Source organism: Fusarium graminearum, chromosome 1 (genome assembly GCF_000240135.3).
Source record: "Fusarium graminearum PH-1 chromosome 1, whole genome shotgun sequence".
Classification (NCBI taxonomy): Eukaryota; Fungi; Ascomycota; class Sordariomycetes; order Hypocreales; family Nectriaceae; genus Fusarium; species Fusarium graminearum.
Window position 1 is genome coordinate 635385 of NC_026474.1, and position 19116 is coordinate 654500.

Below are 19116 nucleotides of genomic sequence, written 5' to 3' on the forward strand. Positions count from 1 at the left end.
GACAAGAGGAAAACATAAACGTACTTATACTTGCACTTATTAAACTTCCCAGCTTCCGGTACTACGGTTTGTCGTTTGTGATGATCAGGCAGGGTTCCCCGCTCAACGATTCGAGGTACTTTTGATACTACTACAAGGATGCAGATAAACTCTTTTCGGTAGGTCAAGTTGTTTCATACGTCATTTGAACGAGGTTAATTGGAATTGTGTTCTGTTTGTATATCTGTAGGAAACGTTGCGTGCATAACCGAGGAGGAGAACACAATGTTGCCATATCTTGATCGTCAGACGCTTGGAGTTTCCGGCGGGGAAGATAATGATGCATCGGGATAAGGTACTCACGGATTACTCTAACGAGATAGATGGTAATACGTGGCATTCGAGGTGAATGCAACTGTGATGGTGTTGTGTAACCTCCATCTTTACTCCGAGAGCACTGATTTGTAGATACAGTCGTTCTTGATACAAGCATATATCCAATCAGAACTCCTCTAATTCTGTTATCTTTCGTTCATTCATGTTCTTTAACGTCATATTGCAGTCGCCCGTCAGCATAAAAACAGGCCACTTCCCCATGGCAGATGAAATCAACTCTCCATCCTCTAACTCACTCTGTGACTAATAAACTCCGCCCCAGTCATGGAAGTCGAAAATCCTTTCTTGGTTTTCCCTAGGGAGATCAGAGACATGATCTACAAGTACACACTGCAGGACATAAAGTTCACAAACATTCTCGCTCACAAAACAGCCTACACCGTCGAGGATGCACCTATTCTTTACATCAACGCCGCCATCGCCAACGATATCAAGCATCTATTGTACCGAGACCACGAAATGCTAGTTCACATCGTCAAAACCCACACCTACGCAGAAGGACGAGAAGGCTTCCTATCTCACGTTAAGGAATGTTCAAACCTGATGAAGCAGCGCTCATACAGGTTTGTTGCTGAGCTGTGGAGTTCTAAATGGTCACGGCTCGATGCTTCATATACTGGTTATGAGGACATCGATGAGATTTTTGGGAATCGAACGACAGTACCACGAAGCTGGGCGACTGGTAAAATTCTCGAGAGTGATGGTGGGTTGCGCTTTTCTAAGAAGTTCTTTCGCGAACTTGGTGCTTTACAACGTGAACTACCGGATATCAAAAAGTTTGAAGTCAATGGCTGGTTTTTGGTGTGGTTGAATATTGGAGGACACTGGAAAAAGCCGTATAAAAGGTGTATCAAAAAAGGAATGGATATTGATATCAAGATGGCCGAGTAGTGATTCTGATTAGATTTGGAATTCACGCTCTCCCAGCATGCTTTGGACACGATGGGTTTTATAATGTAACGCCGGCTAGCAAGATTGACAACAAATACAAGCAACATGATTGATGTATAAATTTGATAAACCACAAGTATATCACGCTATGGATTCATATGCCTCCTCATTTCAGATTCATAACTCATATCTCAAGCGAGGCCATGCTCAGCAATAATCTTCTCAGCAGCCGTCATGCCTGTCACATACGCAACAGACTGAATATGGCAATTAGCCAAAACAGGCACAACACCCATATCCGCCACACGCAGTCCCTCAAAACCAATGACCTTGAAGTCATTATCAACCACAGCATTGGGGTCATCCTTCTTTCCCATCTTGGTCGTACCGCACATGTGCCAGCTAGAAGAGATGGTAGCCCTCCAGTGCGCAAGCAGTTCTTCATCTGAATCACCCTTGGGACCGACCATGGTGTCGACATTGTTCTTGACGTAGTTCTCATGCTTGACGAGGCGGAACGCGTCACGCAGAGACTCAATAGCTACGCGACGATCGAAAGGTGAGGCCAAGAACTTGGGGTCGAATTTGAGAGGCACGTTGGGATCAGCTGACTGGAGCGTTACTTGGCCTTGACTCTGTGCATTGTAGTAAAAGACGAGAATGCAGGAGTAGTTGAGGTTATCATCGGGAAACTGGGGGATGAACCAATGAATAGGAAAGTGCGTCAGAATCTCATAATGCGGCACGGTTTCCTTCATGAGGTACTCCTGCTCCTGGGCAGGCAAGGCCTTGAACTCTTCCGACTTGACAAGCTTGTCCAGCTTGAACCAGCCGATGCCCAACTCGCAGGCGAACTTTGTCCAAGGGCCTGTTCCGTCGCGTCGCCACTGCTCGAGGGCGTCGTCCATGGCTTTCTTGTCGCCGTAGAAGGGTTTGCGGGCTGTGTCGCCTTCTTTGCGGGTGTAGACGAGGGGCGTAAACATGTGGTCGCGCAGACCTTGGCCTACGCGGGGGACGTCCTTTACGACAGGGATGTTGAACTGGTCGAGTTGGTCTTTGGGACCGATTCCGGAGTGCATGAGGATGCTGGGGGTGTTGAGAGCGCCGGCTGAGAGGATGACTTCCTTTGAAGCAAGGTCTGTGTACTTGTCAGCTTGGGACTCTTCACATTGTGATCTGTAAAAACTTACACTTCTTTCCGTTGACTTCAACCCCGACAGCCTTGTTTCCTTCGAGAACAACTCGCTGAACGGAAGAATCTGTCAGTACAGTCAAGTTCTCAGGTCGAGGTTCCAACAGATCATTAGCTGTAGACCGTCGTCCCTTGTGACTCGAGTTGATCAGAACAGACATGCCAAGAGGGTTACCAGAGTTGTGGTCAGGATTCAGAGGAAAGCCTGCATCTTCAAAGAGGTCCAGTACAGGGGGAAGATCCTTCTCCCACTCACTCGCATACCCAACATGAAGCTTTCCCTGACTTCCATGATCCTCACTCTTGGGCGCAGCGTACTTCTTGTCGATACCCTCAGGCAGAGCACCGTGAAAGTTCTCAAGACTCTTGTATCTCTTTTGGATCTTATCCCAGGAGTAAGCATCATCGCCAACGATACGCGCCCACTCTTCGTAGTCGTCCCGCGCACCAACGCTGTAGACGCCAAAGTTGATGGCGCTGGAACCACCGAGACCCTTTCCGCGAGAGTAATCCAGCTCTCGACTGTCAGCGAACTCCTGAGGCGTAGTCTTATAGCCCCAGTTCATATCCTTGTTCATAAAGGTGAGCCATCGCTGGCCGTCAACGCGGAGGTTACGGTCCGCATTTGTGCCACCTGCTTCAAGGAGAAGAACGCTGGGTTTCTTGGCTGAAGCGGCAAGACCTGCTGCGACGGAGCTACCAGCTGGACCACCTGTAGAAACAAAAAGGTTAGCGTTGTGTAGATCAATTATCGATAGTGTGGTGGTCTTGAGTCATTGTGGCGGAGATGAGGGGGGGCGGGGGGGAATAAATGTACCTCCTACGACAATAAAGTCATATGTTGATTCAGCCATGTTGCAGATCTTTATGAGGGCTTGATAGGTAGAGGGTGTTCAATTGGATGGTGAAGAGTTGAGCGATTCAGGTCAACTGAATTATGAGGGGGTGGTATGAGATGACTTGAAGTTGATATGAGAATACGAGGGTTGAGAGATGAGGAATTAAGATGAGGAGAGAGGGGTTACAAGAGGAACTATATACACACAATTGCCTCATCGAGACAAGACACCAAGTGACACGCAATGCAATGCGGTGCAATGCAAGTTGAGCAGCATCGTTTGAGTTTAGTCATGCATTCCCCCCTCATTATCTGGACCTGGAGACAGGGTATTCTAGGGCGTTGGTTGCCGACTATAGGGCGTCAACGACTACTTTAGTATAGTGCAACGCCTGCCAAGTGCTGAACTAGGCAGTACGAAACCAAACCAGTGTCAAAGGTCCAGAGGCAGTGATACTGTCTGTTGGCTGTTGGCGGGCATAAACGTCACGGAGTAAGCGGGGATTAAGGCAACCCAACGCATTGATACAATGCGGGAACGAGCGGGGACTAAGACTTTTACACTTGCACATTTTTAGACTTGCTGTAGGTTTCAGGGGTTTCTGTCGATCATGGGTTCTTTTACTATGGGGCAAGGAACATGGATATAGAACAAAACACAGTAGGAATACAATATTGTTTCGTCGTTGATTCAGTATACCCCGTTCATATAAGCGGGCTCTGATATTACATGTTTTTTTGTCTTATATAATACACCAACGTAAATCGTTTTGGAATCTGACCTGACATTGACTGCCGAGAAATAGACCCGCATTTGGACAGGGTCTCACATAAAGTGTGCCTCGTTACGGTAGCACGGCAGAACATCCCTGGAATATGGGATGGCGAACGGTCATTTTGGTTGAGCGTCACATTGACGGTCAAGGATTAATAAATGCAAATCATTTTATGTTTCCACATGGTTTTGTTCGTCTTGATTCATCACGTCTTGAATCAGTTTCTGACATGAAGATTGCCGGACGCCACGTGCCCAACGTGTTGGTAGAGTGACAAACAGAGAGTACATATAAGATACATGTCAAATCTTTAGAGACGGCCACTATCACTGGGTTGGCACCGAGTTATCCACTAATACGTGAGGCCTTAAAACCGGCGGTCTTACCGATTAAAACCTGTTCCCCCAGTGGCCAAAGCACCTATACTCCCCGTTCTAACACGGAGCAACCTTCCGTTGACAGAAGACACTTGCTCTCTAACTTCCTGATTTACATCACTCTTATCTATTAAAACGTGGCATAAACTTTCTAATGGTTAATCATTCCCCGTTGCAGACACAGATCTACAAGGGGGGCAACCGCAGACTCAGTGATCGGCTCCATGTACATGTTGTACCTTGATAGAAAGTTTTCTAGGGACCTTCTGCGGCGTGTCAAAACTACGACGGGCCAAGGGAACACATAGGTGGTCAGGTTTCAGTCTATAACGTCTCGGCATATGGACCCGTTCTGAGAAGGAAACCCCAAACTTTTGGGCAGATTCTGGATTTTAATTAAACGAGTTTAATAGAGACAGATTCATGCTTCTCAGAGTTCATCCTGTATTTATTCCCGTGTATCAGCCATCTCTATATCCTTTTTTTTTTTTTTTTTGTTCTTTTCCTTGAGACCCTCTTTTGAACCTGGATTTTGTCGGTACTGTAAGCGAGCAGCACATGCCACCATGGACGCCATCCAAGAACAGTTCACCCTACTCTCCCTGGGCCTTTTCACCATTGGGGTGAGAATGGTGGTGCGGACGCGATCAGTTGGGTTCTCGGGATGGCAGTTGGACGATTACCTGATGCCAATCACTGGTGTAAGCAGTCCCCATGCATATCTCTACCATCCAGTTCCGACTAACAGTTCTAGATCATCTTCACTGCCGAGACAGTAGCCGCGTACCTCGTCGGAGCGAAATTCCAAGGCCTCACGAATAGTTACATGACGGACGAAGAACGCGCCAACATCGACATAGACGGAGAAGAACACTACAACCGTGTCTGGGGATCCAAGATTCAAGTCATAGGCTGGTCCTTTTATGCTTGTATTCTCTGGTGTCTCAAGTTCTGTGTTACTGCTTTTTACGCTCGACTCACGTATGCGATGCCACTATTCACAACTGGGGGGTTGAAGATACTGACTTCTTTTAGATCGGGCTTGTCGCATCTCAGGATCCGTGTTATTATCGCTTATGTCATCCTTGGAATTACTTATGCTGTTGTTTTCTTTACTATTTTGTTATCGTGTCAGCCATTTCACCACTTTTGGCAGGTCAATCCTGATCCGGGTCTTATTTGTCAGCCGACAAAGTCACCGGCTTATGTTTTGGTGGTTGTCATTCCCAACATCTTGACTGACATTTATTTGTTGTCCATTCCTTTACCTGTGAGTTAACTGACAAACATTATTACAATGTGTATCTAATAACTTTATAGCTTCTTTGGGGCGTCAACATTAGTTTGCGACGCAGACTTACACTCATGCTGTTGTTCAGTGGTGCCCTCTTCATCATGATGGCGGGTACAATTCGAGCAGTCACCATTCTTACGGTATGTATAACTCACCTCGTATCACTGTCAATTCTCACTAACATCACATTAGGCCGGTGTTGAAGGCGCAATCTCTGGTAGCTCATGGGCATGTCGCGAAACCTTTGTCGCAATCATCGTAACAAACCTCCCCATCATCCAACCTCTGATCCGAAAAGGAGCCAGCCTCATCGGTCTCAGCGTCTTATTCAGCAGAGCCACTAAATCCGCATCACAAAGCCACCAACTGCGAAGTAACGAGGGTGGAAGCCGCTTCAACAACAGCCGCGCCCGAAGGACCAACAACACCAACAAGTCTGAGTCTGGACACCCGCTATCTACAATGCCTCAAACTACAGCTTGGGCCAGCGACGAGCATATCCTGCCCGGAACCAGCGGGGGAAATAACAGCAAGGGGATCGTCGTGGCGCAAGAGATCAGCGTTCAGTCGGAAGCTTTTGACGATTCGAATATGCGCGATGTAACCAACAAGGATCCGGCTGTTCATGACTGGGGGTACGATAGCGGCAACGACAAGAGCAGAACAAGGACACCGTGAGGGGTGTAATGAGGTGGATCTGTTGTACGTTTACATGTTGTATTACTATCACCGCGAGGCCTTTTATTTTTTATTTGTTCATATTCATATTATGCCAAAACATATTAATCTAATGCAAAACTTCCATCTGTCGGCAAATAACTCAAGGGGCCATCGGAAACACGGGAAGATCACCATCCGACTAAGAAAACTCCCGCAATGACCTGATCTTTTTGAGTCGTTGCGGAACCGGGTGACTTGCTCCGACCCCTGTCCCCAGTAAAGTTACAGTGACGGATTAATTCTCAGGGCTCAATAAAGCGGAGGAGCTGCAGGGGGTAAAGGCAGAAATGGTCGGTTGAGGCAACCGATCCGAGGCATGGCAAGTTATTGAGTTTGAGGGCCTTGTTCATAATGAAATATGCTTAAACGAGAGTGAATTTCTAATATAGCTGATTGTCGGCTAGAAGAAAGTTCATGCGGTTGTTTTAGTTGTCGCTCATATAGATGGGATCCCCTGTCTTAAACAATTGGGGGTTCGAAACAAGATGCGAGTCAAATAGTTACAGAACCCCGATCTGGTGTAACATTTGACTCAAGTGATGAGCTATGAACTTTTGATCCTTCGGATACTCGGACCTGCCTAATGTTGAAGTACTCCGGGGATGTTTTAAGCTTTGGTATATGCGTAAAGTTTACGGTCATGCGCGTCTTGTCACAATGTGAATCTTAGTACCCTGTAGATTCTCGGTAAATGCCGACGAGAAAAAACTTGCTATTAGACTTGCGCTCTTATTCTCCGTTTTAGTGGATCGCATGGAACTTACTAAGTTTCCAGGGACTTTTAATATAACGGACAACTCTCAATATAGATACAAAGGACATCATGTTAGATATTGTTTGCCACGAACGAAAGGATAAATCAACTCTTCTTGTTGCTAAGATGCAAGACCCCATAGTCCCTATACAACGTTACCACAAAGAGTACTGTGTATTCAATGTCGCTTCTTTTCTCGTCCTCATAGGTAAATGGACTTGTCATTAGTAAAAAATTAAAAATAGTATCTGTTAATGGGGATTTGGAGGTTGCGTTAGGAAATTTGTACAGCCACTCAGAAACGGGAATGCCTTGACTTAGGCCTACCCTGTGATCACTGCTTCGCTGTAATTTTAACCCCAGCCCAACGACTATTGTTCTTTCTTGTGTACTAAACTGCAAAATATTTTAGAAAATGGCTGACTGGTTAGGTATTTATATATCTGTAGTTCTTCTCCGTATATGCGTTGAAATCTACAGTTATGTGTGCCGTATTCTTAATAGTGTAGAAGGATAACCCTCTTTATGATACTATTATTCAGTAATGGATGTATATACTGCATATACTGTTGAATCTCAGTTGTACTACGGTTATGAGCATTGTGCTTTTTCACTAAGGGGGGATAACTCGCTAACACAAACACACATATATTCCAATACAGTCGCAGATTTATATCTTATATGTTAAATCGACTATCCCAATCAAGGTTTTCCTAAGCTATGTCTAGTAAAATCACCTTAAATAAGACGGCAATGTGTCCATGGTTCGATCAGGTTTAGTAGTTCCAATCCCAGTCGCCTGTGCTATGCTGTTACGAAAGCGGAGTTCCTCTGGCGAAAGATCCCTATAACGTTCCAAGGAACAGATATTAAGGAAACGCTCAAAGTGTACGCCAAAATTGGGCGAACGAATATCCAGATATGGTGGATTGCGTTGCAGGTCTTGTATTTGTGTTTCAGTCCACGGCGATGGAAATTGCTGCATAGATCCAATCCAAGGACTGGATGCAGTGATGGTAGCAAATGAACCTTTGCATGTAAGTTGGTATTTGGTTGAAGAAACGGCAAAACCCACAGATGAACTAACTCTTTGTCACGCTAGAGCCTCCACCACCAACATTGAAAACGGAGGAGCCTCCAAAACTACCTTTTCCGTTCCTGGACGCAGGCCGTTGTTGTTGAGCGGCTGTCTTTGGTTGACTTCCGAAAATTCCAACTGTTGGAGGTTTCTTTTGATCAACTGGCGTTGGTTGACTTCCGAATAGTCCACCTCCGGGCTGCTGTTGTGGCTGTTGCTGAGCGACTGTTGTTCCTGAATTTCCGAAAAGCCCACCCCCGGACTGCTGCTGCTGTTGAGTAACTGTCTTTCCTGCATTCCCGAAAATTCCACCAGCCGGGAATTGGGGCTGGGAAGATGTGTTTAGGTTTGAGAATAGACTAGGGATTGTGCCCGGAACTGAACTCGTTGAACTCTGCGGCGGTAGGATCGTTACTGCATATTTACCCGAATTGCTACCACCACCAAGAACGGGAGCTTTGCTGGTGGAGGAGCCAGCTTGACTAGTTTTGCCACTGGTTGTGGCTGCGGTGCTAGATGCCAAAGGTAGCTCTGACGTAGGTTTTGTTTTTGTATCTGCAGTTCGTACTGGCATGGGACCGGGGGAGTTCGCTACTGCTGGTCTCGGGGTCGACGTCGATGCAACCTTGGTCGCTGTTGAAGGAGCAGAGAATTTACTCAAGGCCTTGGATGGTATCGATGGTCTGGACGGCAAGGCTATCACGTTTCTGATGTTAGTAAAGCCAAGCAATGGATGCGTCTTTCGTACCTGTGACAATCCTGGGCCTATATCTACGGCATGTTTTCAACCCGTCTTGGAGAATCTTGATTTCTGACTCTAGCAGAAGTCGCCGAGACTTTGTTTTACTGTGTTCTGCTGCAAGCTCCTCAAGCTGGGACTCTGTCATACCATCTACCTCTGTCGGCGTGAGGATGTTTGGTAAGTCGTGGATAAGACATCTCTCGATGGCCAGATTAATCACGTTTTCTGTGAACGTTCTTATTGACATCTATACAAGTTAATGATTTCATCCTTGAGTAAGATGTTGAATCCTCACCTCGTAGTGTGTCAGCATCATGTCAATGGTTTTATCAGTACCGAATTCTCCCACTTGCTCAGTCGCAACTGGTGCTATCGACCTCTGAGACAATGCGTGATGAAACTCAACGTCCACGGGAAGTGAATAGCCCGTAAGGTAAGGCCACAGAAGCTCGTCAATCTTTTCACGTAGCAACTCTTCCTTCCCTTCGAACCAGGGGTCCACGTGTATAGTCAAGATGGCCTCTATGGTAGAGTCATTCTGTGGGGAGCCCACTAGATGCTTGAACAGCTGATCGACAAATGCCCTCGCGATTGAGATGACAGTGTCTAGATGAAACTCAGCAATTTGTCTCCATGGAGCCGCTTGGCTCTTGAACAGCTGCATAGCGAGATCCACGTTCGGAGATCCTGGGAACTCGCGGCCTTGGTTTGCGGCTGCTTTGCTCTCGAGTTGGAAGCTTAGTTCTTCCCTCGAGATCTTCTCAGGTTCTGGGAATTGGTAGGGATAGGCTTCGAGAAATCTCGCAAGATATTCTGGAAGCTCATTCTGCTTAGACTCTTCCTCGTCTGACAAGACAATGCTCTGCGTTGACCCTCTGGTTCTCAAGATATGATCGAAAACCCGGTTAAGGTTCCGGAGCAGGGCTCGAAACTTCAGACTCTCGTCGTCCAGGCTGCCGAAAAAGGGATCGGTGTATCGCCCGTTGCACCCATCTCTGGCCAAACGCTGGAAATCACTAGCAATAGTGAGCATGTAGGACCTGTATTCTTTCGTGTTGGATCTTGGAGTTCCCAGACGTGTAAGTTCCTCCTGCCTATCCCTGAGCTTTCTTTCTATTTCCACAATTACTCCGGGGAGGTTGTTTCGGGTGTGGTTGAATAAAAAGCCGCTCAGCTTTATGCGTAAGTTGTCAATGCCGAGGTCCTCTTCAGGCATGGTAGCCCAAGGATTCCCCTTGAAGAATGCCTTCTCAACTTCATCGCGAGTCTCGAGGCTCTCATCATATTCTCCTTTGTTCCGGAGAACGTGCCATCCAAGCTGCAGCTTATGTGTGTTCTCTTGGTCCTTTGTCGCCCTGATGCACTCTTTGGCTTCCGCGGTCAACGCAAAGTCTGGTTTGGTGATGACTCTGATCGTCCTTTGTCCTTGCGGGTCGATAACCTTTGCCTTTTCGAGAGCTAGATGACTGGCCAGATTGATGTTTGCAGAGATTACCACAAGAATAATGCTGTTCTTCTGTTGCATGTAGCTTTCCACCAACTCCTCCACGGTGTCACTGCCATTTGATGACTGGCTGTGAGTACTCGTACGGCACAAGCCAGGAAGATCAACGAGACTCAATGGATAAATGATGTCTGGGCCCTCAATCTCAAGACGCAAAACATGTTCTGAAAAGTCGTTTCCGTCTTGCGAGATGCCCATATGCTCCTTGGCTTCTTTGACGATATCGACGAGATCATCCTCGTGGAACTTGTTCCGCTGGATCGCTTTGGCTGGTTTCTCCTTCTCTGCGAATCTGACGCTTGCGTTTATGCGAGCCTCGTTCGCGTGGTGGAGGATCAGCTCTGTCGCGAATCGCGTACAGGGAGTATCACCGACGGGGAATCGAATGTGGGAAATGGCTTCAAGGACTGATGATTTACCAGCAGATGGCTCGCCTACGACGACGATCTGGGGAAGATTGACGATCTTTCCAACGCCGCAAGCGCTTAGACCATCGCTGATGTTGTGCAAAGAGGCGACCTCCTTGGTGTAGAGTTGTTTAAGAATGTCAGAATTAACTGAGACGTCCATCGTGCATTGATCGATGATGATAATAATTGAGAGACCTAGTATCCAAGTTATTGCTCTGATCAACTAAATCGATATTGACGACGATGAGATATTTTCGATCCATTTCAGCCGCAAGCAAGGGTCTAGACAGGCAGCAGTTTCATTTGGCGCGCGCCTTGTACCCCTGTCTCAGCTCGCAAGGTTCATAACAGGAATGTAGACTTATGTTTGCGGGGATTGGCGATGGCTGGTTGTGTGACAGGCCTTGCATACACGAATGGACGTTCGGGTTCGCAATTGGGTCGTCTTTGTCTTTCTGTATCAAAAAGTTAGACAAACAGACGTGTGAAATAAGTAACTTGAGTTCTAACATGTCACTGTCGATCAGTCACTCTACTGGACATCATATGTTTGAATGAGCATAGATAAATAAGGGCTTAGTGAGTATGTGCCATCTGGTGTAGTATTGAAAGCCTTCTGTTTGCTGCACTATATGAACTTAACTGTCGGGCTGTTCTCCCTTGGGGGGATATTTCCCTCCATCCTTTTCCACCTTGGGCTCACAAGTACACCACTCATGCTCAGGTATGTTCGACATGACCGCGGGGATATGATTGCCACAACCCCACCAGGTTGCTCGTTCTAAAGCTATGTTAGTCATAGTTGATATTTTACATACAAAAAACGTACTGCAGGTATTACAAGTAGATTTCTTGCACATTTTGAGTGGTAGTTTTGTTCGTAAGATGATGTTCAAAGGCAATGATGATGAGTTATGTAGTTGCAAAGTGGAGATATGGGGGACCTCGTTCTTTAAATACACAGAGTATACGCCTGATTTGCTGCTTTGGTCGAATGTGGAATGTTTAACTCTGCAAGCGTCGGCTTCTTAGTAATGGTCATCGATAGTCCTTCGGAGAGTATAAAAGTCAAGTCTCCGAGTCCCATTTTTACGGTTACTAGTTTGATCTCCGATTCTGGTCCCCGCGACTTACATATTTTAGTTCCCGCGCGACTAAGAAAATTGTAACATGAGTAAGCTGGAATTGAAGCTTGTCTGTAGGGCTCGGTGTTGACGGACCAGGTATTAGAGTTAAGCAAATTTATTCTATTTGATTGCATGTATTTAAACAAATAACATATACATGTTGTGGTGCTGCTGACTGTATAATGAGAGATATTACTCACACTTCTTACTTGATTTGATCATCTTACCTCAATTAGACCATGCAGTTCATAAAAGATCGCTGTCGGTTCATGCATCCGAAATTACCAAGCTATATCCGCCATTACCTTTCTGCCAGTCTCAAAGTCGATTTCCTCCTCGAAGTCCAACTTTTGCTTCTTACCTTCAGTACCGGTATCCAAGATGCCGTGAGCTACCCAGATTTCAAATGCTTTGCTTCCAACCAGACCGGCAATTCCGTCGTGCTGGCTGTAGGTCTCGCGGGACATGACAGTTCAGTCTTCAACCTGGCCAACGTTGGCCTCAGCCTAGGGATGTTCCTAGCTGGAGCGATTATGACGGGACAGTTGGCCAATTTCGTCGGCCCGCGTGGTCGTATGTGGCTGATAATCAGCCATCTTATACAAACGCTTCTCACCTTTGTTGCCGCTATTATACACCCTAGGCACGCTCAATCAGGCAATAGTCCCTCGTCAATGGGCTCGCTGGCGTTGCTCGCCTTTGCGTCAGGAGCCCAAGTAGCCTCAATGCGACCCTTTCGAATCCAGGAGATTACAACAGCTATGGCGACAGCAGCGTGGGTTGATCTTGTTATCGATCCAAGGCTATTAAAGATACAAAACCGTTCACGAAATCGACGTGCTGGATTTCTAATATCACTAGTGTTGGGAAGTTTTGCTGGAGCTTTCATGCGAAAGGGTGTTGGGTCATCGAATGCCTTGTATATAGCAGCGGCAGGAAAGACATTGGTTGTATTGATGCTTTTCCTAAACCGCGAAGAGAAAACAAAGGACCATTCTCAAACAGATGGATAGTAGAATAGCGATAATTGACCCGTGTATACGTATCGTCTGTATGTCTTCTGCTACACAAACTAAGATAGCATAATAACGAAGCTTGGAAATATTGGACTTTAGTCGGGCGGTTATAAGCAGTCAGTTGACTATGCTCATATTGACGTGGCCTATCGTCAGCCAGTGTCTGTTTCCTCCGCGAACCAACTGCATATGCGGGTCGTTGTTTTGTTGCTGTAAAAGGCTTGAGGTTAGCGTTGTTATTGGTTGGGCACCACACACATTGGAATCCTTGTTCCAACATCGCCCGTGATGCAGAATCCTGGGCGGCCTCCCTAAGCGGAGACCAACCCAATCTGTCGCTTATATCATTGAACAACGGAACTCTCGACAAGGACTGTAGATAGTTTCGATTCATATTGTCTCGACACTTGTATCTCTAATCATATTGATCAATTCGTACCAACATGTGGCTTCTCGACGCAAAATCTGTACGGCTGGTCTTCTATGCCAACGAAGAGCAGACTCCGCCGTACGCAATCCTTTCGCATACATGGTATGATGACGAGGTGTCGTTCCAAGACATAAAGTCGATACCTACCGGCAATGACTTAGAATCCAAGGCTGGATGGTTTAAGATAGAGCATGCTTGTCGCCTCACATTGTCTTTCGGACTTAGCTATGTCTGGGTTGATACTTGCTGCATTGACAAGTCGAGCAGCGCCGAACTTCAAGAGGCAATAAACTCCATGTTCAGATGGTACAAACTGGCACAGATATGCTTCGCTTACTTATCAGACGTTTCCGCATCTGATGATCACACTGCCAAAGGGTCGTCTTTTCGCCGTTCCCGTTGGTTCAAAAGAGGCTGGACGTTGCAGGAGCTAATTGCTCCAAATGAAGTCGCTTTCTACGATAAAGATTGGAAACCGATGTTTACAAGAGGAAATACAGTAGAGCTGATCGAAGCTGTTACTGGTATTAGAAAATACCTTTTGTCTAATCAACGTCGAGATAGACGTCTCTGGACAGCAAGTGTTGCTGAAAGAATGTCCTGGATGGATGAACGAGAGACAACAAGGCCTGAGGATCTAGCTTACTGTTTGCTAGGCATATTCGACATCAATATGCCTATGCTCTATGGAGAAGGTCCCAAAGCCTTCCAAAGGTTACAAGAAGAGATCATGAAGAAAACCGACGATAGCTCCTTGCTCTGTTGGGGTTACCAAGAGTCACACAACAAATGGCGCCTAGAGGGAGAATCTCTTCTTGCGCTACACCCCTCTTCGTTCCGGCTTTGCGGCGATATTGAACCCTGTCCCCTAGTGGGATTCAACGCACCTTCGTTCTCGATGACCCAAAGGGGGCTACAGATGGAAGTTCCCTTGCGTTTTGACTTGACACACGAACTACTCGTCTACATGATACTGGGCTGTTCCCCACGTTTGGAGGATGGACGTCTTGATCAAAAGAACGCTCCTAAATACTTTGTTGCGATACCATTGATATCGACAAGTGCTTGCGACCTATTTGATGCAGGTGAGGGGGCTCAAAAGGGAGAGTACTTGCGTCCCAAATGGTGCAGGCCTACTCTTGTCTCTGAGAAATTCCTAAGTCAGGCCAACACGACCAGCATAGTTATCCGAAGACCCTCGGAGCGACTTGATAAATTCCAAAAGTTGCCTATCTCCATCGCATTCCCCACAGTCTCCGTCATGCAAGACTACACTATACTAGGGACCTATCCACCTCAGCCGATCGGAAGTCAATTGCTTTTAATCCAGTCATCGCAGCACGTACCAGATGTTGCACCACCATTTGATCTTCAAAAGAAGGTTCCGGCTCCTCTGTCAATTCTGTATTCGAAGGAGCATCAAATAATGATCCAAATAAACATACCGACGCTCGGCGACTTCGTCGTCGTCTTGGGGTATCGGGCAGTGGGATGGCGTAGGAGTCAAGGCATGAATATCTGGCAGTGCCTTGATATCAAAGGTCACGTTTTCAAGTCCTCGGACACCATCAACATGGAAGCCCTACACACCTTGTCCATCACACAAGACTTCACTTCTCTACCAGGAGTTAGTCCAATCCTTCTAGCTGATCGCTGTATGTACAAAGTTGGCGCTGAGATCGATGCGTACCTTGAATTTCTATTCACGAAGGATCACAAACGATCAGGGATTTCGAATGTATTTATTAGCGTCATTCGCCTCTCAGGCAACTGTCACGAGCAGGAAGTTAGTCATGGGCCAGAAGCATCTATATTTGACATAGTGGACATCGAGAAAGAACTGAAGGGAACCGATATGTTTCGGCTAAAGATGCCTCCTAGCATTCTTAGTTGCGTAAAGGAGCAGCTGAAAAAAGACTTTCCATCAAGAAGTGCTACATATGACTATGGAGTCATTCCATCTGAGAAGAGAAACGAGTTTAAGAAACAGTGCAGCAGATATTTTATTTTAACGGAGTAGACAGTTATCATTGTATTACATCCAGAAGCCCTTGACTCATATTCTAGCTGGTCGTGAATTTTCAGACATTATCCTATTCTCCACTCAAAGAAGAGAGTGCCTTTCTCTATCGTGAGACAGAATATTTTCTTTTGCTTGATATGATACTAGTGGCTCGGTTTGAGGACGGACGCAGCTATAGGCGCAATGCTTTCTCATGTATCTGAAATTTCAAGTCGTTGACGAAGTTGTCCCACCACTCTGAGCTGTAGTATGGGTGAAGTCAACCATATTGCCAAACTGAAAACAAACATCATGTACTGAAGGATTAAATGGATCATTCAGAACTTTAGTAATCTATCCTTGGTTACCTTATCAATCGCTGTTCCAAATTCCCCAGTCCCGTCATCGGTAGTAGAACCAAGTTCAATAGACTTGATTGAGAGGGACACCTCGGCCCCATCCTTACGCGAACCCTGAGAATTCCGTATTGTTGGACAAAGCGATGAATTTCTAATAATATCTGTCTTGACGTATTAATAAAATTATACGGAAAAGATCTATAGCAAAACTTATTTCATAAAGTTCCATCACTTTAGACAGTCACGATTTACAACACGACCTTCTCGAAAAGAGACAAGCTGGTGTTCCAACTTATGCGAGTGATAGTAGTATAGTGCACAATATAAAAATGACAACCTTAATGGATATCTATCTACGGTCTCGTTTGACATAATGCCATGTCTTCCAACCTATTTTGAACACTTCTGGCCCGTTCGCTGTCATCCCCAAAGACAGCTACATATCCATCATATACTTGCAAATAAACTTTCTCAGCCAGCTCTGGCTTATCTGTACGTTCATAAAGATTACCGAGTTTTTCAAGAATTTTTAACGCAAGCAGATTTGCTCCACCAGTAGCTGGCTCGGACACCTCCCGTCCTCCCAACGCTCGCTTATACATTGTTTCTGCTTTATTGACTCGACCTTGTATGTCGTAGACATGTGCCAGACCATGGATGGTGTCGAGTGTCAATGTATGACTGAGCCCTAATGCATTCTCTAACCCTTGCAATGCTCGCTCACATAGTATTTCAGCTTCGCCGAGGCGACCCTGACTGGCGTAAACTTTTCCAAGGAAGTTGACTGCGTTCAGCGTTGATATATGGTTGGATCCTAATGTCGTCTCCCATCCTCTCAATGCTCGCTTGCATATCTTTTCTGCTTCATCAAGTCGGCCTTGACAGAGATAGACACTTCCCATATTGGTGACTACATTGAGCGTGAATCTATTATCATACCCAAACGCCACTTGATATCCTTTTGATGCCCGCTCAAACATCTGTTCTGCTTCTCTAAATCGATCTTGGTCTAGATAGACCACCCCCAAATTGTTGACCATATCAAGCGTTTTGGCATGGTCAGGCCCTAGTAACTTCTCGTAACGCTGCAATACCCGCTTATATATCGCTTCTGCTTCACGGAGCCGACTTTGGTGAAAATAGGTAAGACCTAGACGGTGGGCTGTATCGAGTGTTGAAATATCTTCGGGTCCTAATGTCTTATCCTGCTGCTTCAATGCTCGCTCGAACATCACTTCTGCCACCTCAAATCGGTCTTGCTCCATATAGAGGTATCCAAATGAATCGTAAATCCATTGAACCAAATCTGGAATTCCTGTGCTATCAGCCATTATCTCTGAACATCGATCAGCGTGCTGCAAAAGTCTTCGTTGTAAACGCCAATATTCATGGTCATCTTTGTTAGGTATGAGAGATGCCACACATGTGGCGGCTAGTTGCACCATGTTAGTGTCAGTCTTTGTATGTAAAACATCAATCATCCATGCATGCACGCATGCATGAACGCTATAGCCCGGATATTCCGCTTCATTCTCTCCAATAACTGTATTAACCTCCACTAGTCCGTGATCGCATAACAGGCGTATGCTTTCCATAAACGTAAGTTTGTCTCTAAGAACATCTAGCCATGGTGGTGCCAGTCCCTCCGCACTACACAGTAGGCCATACCACAAGTCATCACGATCGAAGTAAGCCCAAAGCTTGAGCAGCATAGCAGAAGACTTGTTTTGTTTCTCAACATTTTGAAATGAGATATTCCATGTTGAGTACATAGCGCGATCTTCGTATGATAAAAGCTGCGGACTGGATTCCTGGAGTCTACCCCATGAGTCCTTGTAGAGTTCAAGGTACTCCGCACATGATATAGCGACTTGATCTAGGTAAGCACCAGCCGTAGCAAGGGCAAGTGGAAGACCATCGAGTTCCTGAGTAAGGTGAATAGCTGCGGGATCTATGAAACGTTAACTCGACTATATATCATTTGACTACCGACTTTTAATACCTTTCACGAGTTGTAGACGATTAGACGTTGATTCTGAGATTTTGAGACTATCCTTGATGCGTCTGAGTTTACTTAGTTGCATTGTCTTGCCAAGCTTTACTGTGGCTGATCGCGTCGTGATGATAATCGCACCTTGATGAGTCTTAGGAAAGAATGGGCGAATGTCGTAATCTTTCGAGATGATGCTATTATCATGCTGTGAATGCTGCCTGCCAACGTTGTCGCCGAAGGAAGGGTGGTTATAGTTGTCGAAGATGACAAGCCACTGGTTATTTCCACTTTCGCTTAACCAACGTCCGACATCTTTGACTATCTCGTCCGTGTCATCGTTGGCAATGGCACCTTCAAGATAGGCAAGAGGGGAACGCTCGCGGAGTATTCTGTCTGCTGCTCTTGTGAAGCTCTGTTTTAGCGTTTCCTTATCAGTAGCGTTCATCCAGAACACCGCGGAGAATGATTTGTAATTCTGTTTTGCAAAAGCAATAGCCAGTTGTGTTTTGCCTATACCCCCAAGGGCGTGAATGACAACTGTGCGACGCTCATGGGACGTCGTCAAGATCTGCTGCAACTGGGCAAGTTCTTCGTCTCTTGCAACAAAATGATGGACATTATTTACCTCCGAGAGACTGAACCCGAGAGAAAACTGTGTTGCATTAGCTCGAGCTATTGTACGCGTCGAGAACAATTAGCTATGCGCCAACCCGATTCTCAAAGGATACGTACCATTCTCGACCCGGCGTTCTGCTTCCCATCTTGCTCGAATCGAAACTTCCGTATCCTTCATCATGATCTGCAAGGTCTCTAGGATGGTGATATAACCAACATCCTGTTTTGACGTGAACTTGACCATGTTTTTGTGGTTTGCATGGATGGCGATTGGCTCCGCGTCCGCCTGTCCCAGCACAACCGCCGACGCCCTGGGCATGACCTTGCATGACTCAGTAATCCAATTTTAAGGTAGAGGAGAGGATGTATGCGAACCATGATCTTTTTCCCTAGAGCTATTGGTGTTTTGTACTTCTCATAAGCAAACTTGGTCGCAAAATCACCACTGATCGGGCCGTATTGTCCTAGTTGTTGTAACAGCCACTCGGAGTCTCTCTCAAGATGCTTGAGGAGACCATCGTCAGCTGGTACGAAAACAGAAGCTGCATTGACGAGAATACGCCCTAGTTGAACGCCATTGCCACCCTGATGGGGGGTGCCCATAAAGATAATCCCATATGTCG

The 19116-nt window shown here is 46.1% G+C and overlaps 8 protein-coding genes across 8 annotated transcripts; 4 read left to right on the top strand and 4 right to left on the bottom strand.

Moving 5' to 3' along the window:
• Positions 1-639: 639 nt before the first annotated feature.
• Positions 640-1266, top strand: FGSG_00199 (uncharacterized protein; the record flags this gene model as incomplete). Its single annotated transcript, XM_011317515.1, has 1 exon — positions 640-1266. One exon carries the CDS (start codon positions 640-642, stop codon positions 1264-1266), a length of 627 nt encoding a protein of 208 aa, XP_011315817.1.
• A 110-nt stretch (positions 1267-1376) lies between these two features.
• FGSG_00200 (uncharacterized protein) lies at positions 1377-3312 on the bottom strand (the record flags this gene model as incomplete). Its single annotated transcript, XM_011317516.1, has 3 exons — positions 1377-2404; positions 2457-3170; positions 3276-3312. The coding sequence occupies 3 exons, from the start codon at positions 3310-3312 to the stop codon at positions 1458-1460; spliced, it is 1698 nt and encodes a 565-aa protein (XP_011315818.1). The 3' UTR covers positions 1377-1457.
• Positions 3313-5015: 1703 nt separating this feature from the next.
• On the top strand, positions 5016-6421 carry FGSG_00201 (uncharacterized protein; the record flags this gene model as incomplete). The annotated part of the gene is made up of 5 exons (XM_011317517.1): positions 5016-5150; positions 5204-5430; positions 5485-5719; positions 5770-5883; positions 5936-6421. 5 exons carry the CDS (start codon positions 5016-5018, stop codon positions 6419-6421), a joined length of 1197 nt encoding a protein of 398 aa, XP_011315819.1.
• A 1878-nt stretch (positions 6422-8299) lies between these two features.
• On the bottom strand, positions 8300-11111 carry FGSG_11705 (uncharacterized protein; the record flags this gene model as incomplete). The annotated part of the gene is made up of 3 exons (XM_011317518.1): positions 8300-8928; positions 9044-9284; positions 9333-11111. 3 exons carry the CDS (start codon positions 11109-11111, stop codon positions 8300-8302), a joined length of 2649 nt encoding a protein of 882 aa, XP_011315820.1.
• A 478-nt stretch (positions 11112-11589) lies between these two features.
• FGSG_11706 (uncharacterized protein) lies at positions 11590-11811 on the bottom strand (the record flags this gene model as incomplete). The annotated part of the gene is made up of 2 exons (XM_011317519.1): positions 11590-11732; positions 11781-11811. 2 exons carry the CDS (start codon positions 11809-11811, stop codon positions 11590-11592), a joined length of 174 nt encoding a protein of 57 aa, XP_011315821.1.
• Positions 11812-12317: 506 nt separating this feature from the next.
• On the top strand, positions 12318-13091 carry FGSG_11707 (uncharacterized protein; the record flags this gene model as incomplete). The annotated part of the gene is made up of 1 exon (XM_011317520.1): positions 12318-13091. One exon carries the CDS (start codon positions 12318-12320, stop codon positions 13089-13091), a length of 774 nt encoding a protein of 257 aa, XP_011315822.1.
• Positions 13092-13537: 446 nt separating this feature from the next.
• FGSG_00203 (uncharacterized protein) lies at positions 13538-15544 on the top strand (the record flags this gene model as incomplete). The annotated part of the gene is made up of 1 exon (XM_011317521.1): positions 13538-15544. One exon carries the CDS (start codon positions 13538-13540, stop codon positions 15542-15544), a length of 2007 nt encoding a protein of 668 aa, XP_011315823.1.
• A 694-nt stretch (positions 15545-16238) lies between these two features.
• FGSG_11708 (uncharacterized protein) lies at positions 16239-19096 on the bottom strand (the record flags this gene model as incomplete). The annotated part of the gene is made up of 4 exons (XM_011317522.1): positions 16239-17836; positions 17888-18550; positions 18611-18815; positions 18869-19096. 4 exons carry the CDS (start codon positions 19094-19096, stop codon positions 16239-16241), a joined length of 2694 nt encoding a protein of 897 aa, XP_011315824.1.
• Positions 19097-19116: the final 20 nt, after the last annotated feature.